The 10,488-nt window shown below is 72.6% G+C and overlaps 2 protein-coding genes across 2 annotated transcripts; one reads left to right on the top strand and one right to left on the bottom strand.

The window, feature by feature from the left end:
- Positions 1-600: 600 nt before the first annotated feature.
- Positions 601-1,981, bottom strand: LOC130141597 (atherin-like). The gene is made up of 4 exons (XM_056322624.1): positions 1,535-1,981; positions 927-1,002; positions 726-772; positions 601-648 (listed from the first exon to the last, which is right to left on the bottom strand). Exons 1-4 carry the CDS (start codon positions 1,979-1,981, stop codon positions 601-603), a joined length of 618 nt encoding a protein of 205 aa, XP_056178599.1.
- Positions 1,871-10,110, top strand: CELF3 (CUGBP Elav-like family member 3). The gene is given in 17 exon segments (XM_056322084.1): positions 1,871-2,549; positions 2,551-2,586; positions 2,588-2,669; positions 3,890-3,972; positions 5,514-5,562; positions 5,974-6,102; positions 6,486-6,568; positions 6,957-7,100; positions 7,617-7,755; positions 8,324-8,350; positions 8,353-8,472; positions 8,541-8,606; positions 9,065-9,163; positions 9,554-9,697; positions 9,983-10,038; positions 10,040-10,085; positions 10,088-10,110. Coding segments are annotated over 17 exon segments (1,353 nt in total). The 5' UTR covers positions 1,871-2,522.
- Positions 10,111-10,488: the final 378 nt, after the last annotated feature.

Below are 10,488 nucleotides of genomic sequence, written 5' to 3'. Positions count from 1 at the left end.
GGCACAGCGTGCGGGGAGACGTGCGGGGAGCGGCCACAAGCTGGAGCACAGCAAGCCGCTCCTTGGGGGGGGGTGGGGGGGGGGTGGGGGGTGCCAGGGTGGTGCCGAGGGGGACGTGGGGGGCGTTCCCCAGCTGTGACCCCCCCGGTGCTGTGCCACAGGTGAATGGGTTGGAGACCGTCCGGGTGCCGATGTCGGTGGTGAAGTTCCTGCGGCCCAAGACCAAGCGCTACAAGCACTGGCTGGCGCAGCAGCAGGCCCAGCTGGCAGCACGGAAGGAGGAGTTCCTCTGAGTGGGGGGGCCGCTGCCACCCCCCGGCACCCCCCCAGCACCCCGCTTTGGTTCCAGTGGGTGCCGGGGGGACAGCGGGGTGCAGCTTGGTGGGGGGAGCCTGGTCTGTCACCGAATAGAGGGTTCGGCGTGGTTGGAGCTTGGGGGGGCCGGCTGGGATGTGGGATGCTCCGGCGCAGCCCCCCGGCCCCCTGCCACCTGCTGCTGTCCCCCACGAGCACCGGCGGGGAGGGGGCAGCAGCGGGTGGGGGGGGGTCTTATCCTGTTGTCAGGGTGAGACCCCATGCCCCACCCCCGCTGCCCACCTCTCAGCTCCTCCTGGATCCGGCCCGGCAGCCCCGGCTGGCTGAAGTACGCTGTGGGGGGCGCACAGAGGGGTGAGTGGGTTCCCCCCCCCGTGCCGTGGGGGCCCCCTCAGTGCCCCCCAGCTCACCGGTGGCGAACTCCAGGACATCGTCCGGCCGCTGGCGCAGCAGCTCCTGGAAGGGGGGATGGGGGGGGGGGGGGGGGGGCACACAGGGTTTTGGGAGGAATAGAGGCTGTTTTGGTGTGGCTCCCCGCAATGGGAAATGGGTGTGTTTTTGTTTCCTGCTCACGGAGGTGGTGTGGTGCTGTGCCGGGGGGGGGGTCTCACCTGAGGAAGCCCCCCAGCAGCGGCGGAGGGTGGGCTGGGCCCGCAGGTACCTCTCACTGCTCAGCCGGAGTGTGGCCTGAGGGGGGGGGAGTGTCACCTGTGGGGTGGCCCTGGAGCCCCCCACCCCCGTGTCCCCCCAGCCAGTGGGGTGTCACCCGCCAGCCCCCCTGTGGCCCCCCCCCAGCCTGTGGGGTGTCACCCGGAGCCCCCCTGTGCGTCCCCCCAGCCTGTGGGGTGTCACCCGGAGCCCCCCTGTGCATCCCCCCCAGCCTGTGGGGTGTCACCCGGAGCCCCCCTGTGCCCCCCCCCCAGCCTGTGGGGTGTCACCCGGAGCCCCCCTGTGCCCCCCCCCAGCTTGTGGGGTGTCACCCGGAGCCCCCCTGTGCCCCCCCCCCAGCCTGTGGGGTGTCACCCGGAGCCCCCCTGTGCCCCTCCCCCCAGCCTGTGGGGTGTCACCCGGAGCCCCCCCGTGTCCAGCCCGCTGCCTGTGGGGTGTTACCCGGACACTCCCGGGGGGGTCACCGCCCCGCCCCCACCCCGTGTGGAGGGCTCTGCTGGGTGCGTGGGCCCAGCCCGTGTGGTGTTGCCCCCCCCCCCCCCCCCGGCACCTGCGCGGGCCGCCGTGGCGGTTGCGGCGACGCCATCTTGGCTGCGCCCGTCGCGGGCCGTCGCATGACAACGGCGGGGATGGGGGGGGGGGGGGGCGGGCGGAGGGGCGGCGGTGCCCGTGCCGGGGGTGTGGGGGTGGGGGGGGGTGTGGGGGGGTCCCCCCGGCGCGCGCCGTGCCCGTTGGGCGGCCCCGCCGCGCGGTTCCTCGCGCTCAGCACCGGGGACAGCGCCGGGCGCGCGGGGCCGGCCCCACCCCACCGCCCCCCGCGTGCGCGCACCCCCGCCGGTGGGCACGGGCACGCGTGCGCGAGCTCCCCGTGAGACCCCCCCCCCCCCGCCCAGCCCAGCCCCGCGGCGGAGCCCCGGGCACGGCCGGTGCGCGGTGCCGGTCCCGGTGCCGCTGCTCCCGCCGGTAGCCGGTGCCGGTGCCCGGTGCGCTCTGACATCAGCGCCGGGCGGGGCGGGGCGGCCCCGGCGGCGGAAAGAAAAGCGGCGAGCGGGGTCGGGCCCGACCGGAGCCGTGGCGGTGCTGGGGCTCTCGGGGAGCGCGGCCGCCATGGGCCGGGCCGGGCGCTGAGCCCACCCCACCCCATCCCCCGCCGCCCCGTACCGGGGCCGGACCCCTCCCCGGGGGCTCCGGGGCGGCGAGCGGGCGGTACGGCGGGGCGGGCGCTGACGGCAGCCGCCGGGATTCGGGGGCCGCCGCACGGGAGGCCCCATCGGGAACCCGCCGGGACCTACCGGGAGCGCCGCCCCCGGGCAGAGCTGCCCCCGCCCCGCCGCGCCCCGTCCCCGGAGCCGAGCCGAGCCCCGGGGCCGCCTCGTCCTTTGTGTGCGCCGCGGCCGGGCCGGGCACCGGGCACCGGGAGCCGCGCGGGCAGCCGAGCCCAGGCGGCGGGAGCGGCCCCGGCCACCGCAGCGGCGATACCGGGAGCCGCAGCGAGCACCGGGAGCGGCCCCGGGGCCCAGCCCCCCCCCGGCGGCCCCATGAAGGAGCCCGACGCCATCAAACTCGTTCGTGGGGCAGATCCCGCGGCACCTGGAGGAGAAGGGACCTGAAGCCCATCTTCGAGCAGTTCGGCAAGATCTACGAGCTCACCGTCATCAAGGACAAGTACACCGGCATGCACAAAGGTACGGCACCGGGCACCGCGCGCAGGGCGTCGGGGACCGGGACCGGGCATCGGGCACCGGCACAGCCCCAGGGAACAGGAGCTGGGTACAGGCCGCGGGCCCCGGGAACAGCCCCCGCCACCGGGAACGGCCCCACGTACAGCCCCCGGCACCGGGAATGGCCTCGGCGTCGGGCACAGCCCCGCATACAGCCCCCGGTACCGGGCGCAGCCCCACGTACGGTCGGAGGCCCTGAGCACACCCACAGCTCAACCTACAGCCGCAGGCCCCGGGCACAGCCCCACGTACGGTACCGGGCACAGCCCCGGGCACAGCCCCACGTACGGTACTGGGCACGGTACCGGGCACAGCCCCACGTACGGTACCGGGCACAGCTCGAGGCACAGCCCCGGTACCGGGCACAGCCCCACGTACGGTACCGGGCACAGCTCGAGGCACAGCCCCGGTACCGGGCACAGCCCCACGTACGGTACCGGCCCAGCCCCGGTTTACCTCTGCACGGGTACAGCCTGTGGCGGGTGTTGGGGTACCGGGGGCGGGGGGGCGGCTGTGCGGGGCGGGGGGTGGGGTGTCGTGTCCGGGGGTGTGCGGGTGCGCGGCGGGTGCTGCCCGGCTGCGGGGGTGGCCTGGGGGGGTGCGGGGGGTGCCGGGGGGCGGCTGTGCCAGCGCGGGGTGTTGCGTGGGTGGGTGTTTGCGGTGCTGGGTGACGGGTGGGGGCTGTGGTGGTGACGGCTGGGGGTTGTAACAGCCGGGGGGGTGGCGGTGGTGTAGCTGTGCCGCCCGGGGAGGGGGGGGGTGTCTGTCCGAGGCAGGGACCCCCCCGGTGTCTGACCCCAGCCCCCCCCCCCCCCCCCCCCGGCCCCGCCTGGGACAGGCGAGCACGGGCCCGAGGCCGCGGTGATGGGCCACGGGGAGTGGAGCTGGGGGTCTCGGGGGGGCTGTGCCTGGGTGCCTGGGACCCTCGGGGCAGGAGGGGGGCACAACCCCCACTCCCCCCCCCCCTTCCCCCCTGGCCTGCCCTGTGCCTGGGGGCCTCGGGGACCCAGCCCCTACCCAGGCCTGGGGGCAGAGCTGAGGGTCCTGGGGTGCCACCCCCTGAAACAGGGGGTCCGTGTGCTCTAGGTGCTATGGGGGGGGGCTGGGTGCCACGTAGGCTACAGGTGCTCGGTGGGGCCGTGCGTCCCACGCCCCCCGCCGCCCCCATCCCCTCTCTCCCCCAGGATGCGCCTTCCTGACCTACTGCGCCCGCGAGTCGGCCCTGAAGGCGCAGAGCGCCCTGCACGAGCAGAAAACCCTCCCGGGGGTGAGTGGGGGGCGCGGGGACCCCCACCCCTCCGCGGGGACCCCCACCCCACCGTGGCCCCATGCCCACCCTTGGCAGCACCCGGGTGTCCAGGGTCCCACCTTTGGGGGGTGATGGGGGGGGGGAGGGGGGACACCCCACAATCATGTGCTGGGGGGGGGGGCAGTTATCAATGGCGGGCAGGCGCTAACGAGGGCCTGGCGCTAACGAAGTGTCGCCGGGCAAGCAGCGGGCACTGGGCAGCTGAGCTAACAAAGCCACGGGGGGGGGCACATCCAGGGGTCCAGGTGCCCCCCACCCCCCCCCATTGTTGCTGGGGGCAGGGGGGCAGCACCCGGGTCCCCCACCTCCCCCAGCCTGGCTGGTTGAGGGCCGCGGCGAGGCTGGTCTGGGGGGTCCCAGGTGTGGGGCAGTTTGGGGGTCCCTGGGAGCAAGGGGGGTCGGTGGGCCCCCCCAGCTGGCTGCGCGTTGTCCCGCCAGCCCTGGGGAGATTTGGCTTCGCCGGGATAATCTGGGGATTTGGGGGCTGTAAATCCCGGGGGGATTTGCTGGGGGGGGGGGGGGGGGGGGGGGGGGATTAGGCGGCACCGCCCCGACAGCTGCCCCCGCTGCAGCAGCACGGGGCGGGCGGCAGGACCCCCCCAGGCCTCGGGGGCGGGGGCGATGCTGGGGACCCCAGGGCAGTTTGGGGTGTTGGGTGCCGGGTGCCCCCCCCAGCTCTGTGGCCCCCCCCCCCTCCCTCCCGCCCCGGCCGGGGTTGATCCCGCCCCATGGGGGATTAGGGGGATTAGTGCCCCCCGCGGGGGCATTTCCCCACACCATCTGGGGCGGGGGGGGCACCTTCGCTTTCGGCAGGGGAAAGGGGCCGCCTGGGGTCAGCTGGGGCTGAAACCGCCCCCCACATCCCCCCATATTGCCCCACCCAACCACCCGTGTCCCCCCCATCAACCCCCCTCAGCACAGGGGGAGGGGCAGGGTCACGGCAGGTCTGGGGGTCCCCCCCCTTCCCCTGTCACCCCCCCAATCTCCCCCCCCCATCCCCGTCATTGTTTATAGCGAGCGCTGATGATGTCAGCAGCGTTGCCGGGCAACGGGGATGGGTAACATTGGGATGAGTAGGCGGTTGCCATGGAGCATATTCTGCCGTTGCCATGGTTACCAGGCATCAGCGCCCTCCCCCCGCGCCCCCCCCCCCTCCCCCCCCCCCAGTCTCTGGGGGTTACGAGGCTTGGGGGGCGGGGGTGGCTTCATACCCCCCCCCCAATTACCGGGGGGGCTCGTTAGCACATCACCAGGGCCCCTCAGGCCCCCCCCCCCCCTTCCCCCCCCATGGCGGTCACCGCAGCACCCGTTGCCGGGGTAACAGGATGCAGGGCTGGGGTTGCCATGACGACAGGAGCATCTTTGGGGTGCTGGGGGTGGCGGGTGGGGCGGATCTGTGCACCTACGATGGAGGGGGGTGCCCGGCCCGGACACCTGGGTCCCCTCCCGGGGGGGTGGGGGGGGGCCGTGTCCCCATCCCCCCCCCCATCCTCCCCCAGATGAACCGGCCCATCCAAGTGAAGCCGGCGGACAGTGAGAGCCGAGGAGGTACCAGCCCCCCGAAACCCCCACCACCCTGGCCCCCTCCCACTCCCTGTGTCCCCAAACCACCCCTATGCCCCTCCCCCTGCAACCTCCAGGGCCGCTCCACAGCCATGGCCACCCCCTGGGGGTCCCCCTCCCTGTCCTCATCCCAGGGGTCTGCCCCCAGGGCAGGGGCTCCCCATCCCTGTCCCCCCCTCCATGTCCATATTCTCCAGGGGTGTCCCCAGCCCGGCGGGGTGTCCCCATTGGGTCCCGGCCCATCACACTGTCCCCATATCCCCATCCCTGGGTCTCAGCCCATCATGGTGTCCCCGGTGTGTGGGTGGGGGGGTCGCATCCCAGTCTGTGTGTTTGTAGGGGGTGGGGGTGGTGTCCCCACCCCGGTGTCCCCGTGCCACCCCCCCGTCCCCACAGAGGACCGCAAGCTCTTCGTGGGGATGCTGAGCAAGCAGCAGGCGGACGAGGACGTGCGCAAGATGTTCGAGCCCTTCGGCACCATCGACGAGTGCACGGTGCTGCGCGGGCCTGACGGCACAAGCAAAGGTGGGGGGGGCTGGGGGGCCTCGGGGGTCCCCGAGGGCTCTGTGGGGCAGGGGTATGAACTGGGGGGGATGCACAGGCATGGGGGAGGGATGGGGTTAAGAGGGTCTGTGGTGGGGGCTGGAGAGGGTTCCAGGGGGGCCATGGAGCAGGGGGGTGATGGGGTGGGGGTGGCCCAAGGGGGTCCACAGGGAACGGGGGCACTCAGGGCACCCCACGCCGTGGCCTTGACACTGTCTGCAGGTGCCCAGGGCCGGGTCCCGGGGTGCCATGGGCAGGGGGAGGCCTGGGGGAGGGGGGTGCCCTGGTCTCCGGGTGAGGGATGCCCTTTGTGGGGGGAGGCGGGTGCCCCCCCTCCCCTTGCCGGCCCTGACCCGCCACCCCAGGCTGCGCCTTCGTCAAGTTCCAGAGCCTAACGCGGTAGGCCCAGGCCGCCATCACCGCCCTCCACGGGAGCCGCACGCTGCCGGTGAGATGAGCACCGCCTGGCGCACGCACCTACCATCATACTCACCTCCGGCCTCACCATTGTCCCCATCACCATCCCTGTCATCCTCACCTGTCACCTCGCCATCACCATCCCCAACACCTTCAGCCCATCACCCTCATCTTCATTCTCACCGCCATCCCCATCATCATCCCTATCCCCATCCCCCCCCACCGTCATCCCCATCCCCACCACCGTTGTCCCCACCATCGTCCCCATTGTCACAGTCGTCACCATCATCCCCATTATCACCCACCATTGTCCCCCTCATGGTCCCCACCACCCCCCGCCCCACCCCGTCGGGCCCTGGGGGGTCCCAGCAGGTGGCCACTGGCCAGGTGACGGTGGGTGGTACCGTGTCCCCTCACAGGGTGCGTCCTCCAGCCTGGTGGTGAAGTTTGCAGACACAGAGAAGGAGCGGGGCCTGCGGCGGATGCAGCAGGTCGCCAGCCAGCTGGGCATGTTCAGCCCCATCGCCCTCCAGTTCGGGGCCTACAGCGCCTACACGCAGGCGGTAGGGTGGGCAGGGGGCACCCAGGGGGGGCAGGAGGGTCATGGGGGGTGTTAGACCCCCGCTGTGGTCCAGCGAGAGGTCATCGGGGTGGTGATGGACACTGGGAGATGATGAGCCTGCCGATGGTGGATGTGGACATGGGTGACGGATGCTGGGAGGTGATGGAGCCTGTGACCCAGGATAGGGGCGCCGGGTGATGGGCAGGGGGCAATGAGGGACCCCCGTGGTCCGGGATAGGACCGCGGGGTGACAGATGGTGGGAGATGATGGATCCTCATGGTCCCGCATGGGGACACCGGGGTAATGCGTTTTGAGGGGCTGCTCCTGCGGAGGTGACGGGACCTCCATGGCCCAGGGTGGTGGCACTGGGGGGACAGACCCCGTTCCCAGGGTGGGACAGTGGGCGTTGAGGGCCAGGGGGGCACTGGGGCCAGGAGCTTCTCTTCCCGGTGGGGTGGGGGTCAGGGCCCTGGGGGGGGACACCGTGGTGCCCGGTGCCAGGCGCTGTCCCCACAGCTGATGCAGCAGCAGGCGGCCCTGGTGGCCGCCCACTCGGCCTACCTCAGCCCCATGGCCACCATGGCCGTCCAGATGCAGCACATGGGCACGGTCAACCCCAACGGGCTCATCGCCACCCCCCTGCCCCCCTCCTCAGGTAGGTGGCACCTGGCACGGGGGGGGATGGGGACACCAGGGATGAGGACATGGGATGTGGGGGTACCCGGGAGTGGGGGACATGGGGGATGGGACATGGGGGACCCCAAGATATGGGGGACATCCAGGGGTGGGAAACGTGGCAGGGTGGTGCTGGGAGATGGGGCAGCTGCAGTGGGGACACGAGAGTGGCCCTGGGGATGGGGGTGTTGGGTGGGGGCGATGGGAGCGGAGATGTGGGGAAATGGGGGCAGCGAGGGGAGATGGGGGGACAAGGGACAGGACAGGGAGGCAGCGGGAGGTGAGGGGCACCAGCGATGGTGGCACCAGGGGTGGGGATGGGGGACACCAGGGAATGGGGACACTGAGGGGTGGGACAGGGGCACAGGGAGGGTGGCACCATGGATGGGACGTGGCTGGGTGGGCATCGCAGGCTGGGGACGCCTGGTTCAGGGACGCGTGGGAGGGGGACACGGAGGATGGGGCCACCTGGGGTGGGGGGGACAGGGGCACATGAGGACGGTGGGTGAGGAGGTGCCACCAGGAGGGTGACGCGGGTGTCCCTGCAGGAACCAGCACACCGCCGGCCATGGCTGCCCGCCGGTGCCTGCCATCGCGGCCCCGCTGAGTGTCAATGGCTACAGCCCGGTGCCGGCACAGCCCGCGGGACCCCCCGCCCCCGAGGCCGTCTACGCCAGTGGGGTCCCCCCCTTCCCAGGTGCCCGCCGCCCCCCCTGCGCCCCCGCCCCCCCCCTGCCCCCTCTAACGGCCCCCCTCTGCCCCCAGCCCAGAGCCCCGCCGCCCCCGGGGACCCCCTGCAGCAAGCCTACGCCGGCATGCAGCACTACACAGGTCTGGCCCCGGGCAACAGGGGGCGCTGGTGGGCACTGGGTGGGCAACTGGGGGGCACTGGGAAGCACTGAGGGGGGGGGACTGGGTGGGCATTGCATGGTACTGGGGGGACATCGCATGGCACTGGTGTGTGCTGGGAGGCACTGGATGGGCAGTGCAGGGCACATGGTACTGGGGGGGCTTGGGGGGCATTGATGAGCACTGGGGGGCACTGGGATAGCAGCAGGGGACCATTGCATGGCATCGGGGGGGTACTCCGGGCTGGGGGAGCACTGGAAGGCTGGGGCAGGTACTGGGGGGGCACCATGGAGTGCTGCGAGGGCACTGGGGACCATGGTACTGGGTGGGCATTGCATGGCCTTGGATGACACTGGGAAGGGCTGGGGGGGGGGGGGGGGGGGGGGTGTGATTGTGCCCCCCACCCCCCAGTGCCAGGCTGACCCCATGTCACCCTGCAGCCGCCTACCCGGCAGCCTATGGCTGGTGAGCCCGGCCTTCGCCCCCCCGGGGCCCCTGCCTCGCCCCCCCGCCCCCCCCGCAGCAGCAGCAGCGTGAAGGTGAGCGCACGGCCGGGACCCCCCCGCCCCCAGGGTGCTGGGGCTTGGGGGCGCACGGCCGGGACCCCCCGTCCCCCTGGGACCACCCCCTGCCAGGGTGCTGGGCTTGGGGTGCGCCGTGCTGTGGGGCTGGGGTGCCCCAGAGCATCAGGGGGTGTTGGGGTGCTCCCCCGCGGTTTGGGGGTGCCCCACTGGGAAGGGGGATTTTGGGTTGAAGGTGCCCATGGGGGACGTTGGGTGCTGGGTTTTGGGGTGCCCCTGGGTGGGGGGGGGGCAGGGGTCCCATGGGTGCGTGGGGCTGGGTGTCAGGGTGCCCACACGCATGGGGCCAGGTGTGGGGGCGCGGGGCCGGTGCCCCCCGTGCCCGCTGTGACGCTGCTCCCTCCGCAGGCCCCGAGGGCTGTAACATCTTCATCTACCACCTGCCCCAGGAGTTCGCCGACACCGAGATCCTGCAGATGTTCCTGCCCTTCGGCAACGTCATCTCCGCCAAGGTCTTCGTGGACCGCGCCACCAACCAGAGCAAGTGCTTCGGTAGGGCCACCGGGCACGGGGACACCATGGCCAAGGGCACCATGGCCAGGGTGTGGGGACACAGTGGCCAGGGCCACCATAGCATGAAGACACAGTGGCAGGGCCACCATAGCTAAGGCCACCACGGCCAAGGCGTGAGGACAGGGGGGCCAGGGCCACCACAGCCAGGTGCTGCAGGGCCACCTTGCCCCATAGCAGAGCCCCCCAGGGCTGTTGGGCAGAGGCAGGGAAGGGTTGTGGCCACCCCTGGCCCCATGGTCCCCAATGTCCCTGATGTCCCCACAGGCTTCGTGAGCTTTGACAACCCGGCCAGCGCCCAGGCGGCCATCCAGGCCATGAACCGGCTTCCAGATCGGCATGAAGCGCCTCAAGGTGCAGCTCAAGAGGCCAAAGACGCCAACCGGCCGTACTGAGCCTGGTGAGCCCTCCCGGGACCCCCCCAGCACTGAGCCCCGCCTGCCCCCAGCTCTGCTTAATGCCCCCCCTCTCGCCCCAGCCCAGGTCCGGAGGCTCTGGAGCAGCACCCTTGCATGCTGCCCTATTGCAGAGCAGCCCCCCCCCCCAGCGGTGCCCGTGGGGCTCGGTCCTGCTGGGGGGGGGACACAGACCCCCACATGCTCAGGAAGGATGGACCCCCCCTCCAGGACTGATCCGGACCCCCTCCCCCCGTCCATCCAAGTCCAAGCAGGGCTGGGTGGGCCCTGGGTGCCAGCACCCCCCCAGCGCCTGGGTCCAATCTGGCCCTGGGGGGGCACCCACCCCCACCGCAGACCCCCCGCTCCCTGCAGGGC

This window comes from Falco biarmicus, chromosome 19, assembly GCF_023638135.1.
Source record: "Falco biarmicus isolate bFalBia1 chromosome 19, bFalBia1.pri, whole genome shotgun sequence".
NCBI classification, from domain to species: domain Eukaryota; kingdom Metazoa; phylum Chordata; class Aves; order Falconiformes; family Falconidae; genus Falco; species Falco biarmicus.
Note: the sequence above shows the minus strand (reverse complement) of the source record. Positions and strands in the feature narration are given on the sequence as shown.

Bases quoted from the DNA above. Each gene is read 5' to 3' on its own strand.
- LOC130141597 (XM_056322624.1), bottom strand. From the start codon at position 1,981: ATGTCAGAGCGCACCGGGCACCGGCACCGGCTACCGGCGGGAGCAGCG. The intron at 1,003-1,534 runs GTGCCGGGGGGG...CCCCCCCCTCAG, and splicing joins CGCCACGGCGGCCCGCGCAG to GCCACACTCCGGCTGAGCAG. The intron at 649-725 runs GTGAGCTGGGGG...CGCCCCCCACAG, and splicing joins TGTCCTGGAGTTCGCCACCG to CGTACTTCAGCCAGCCGGGG.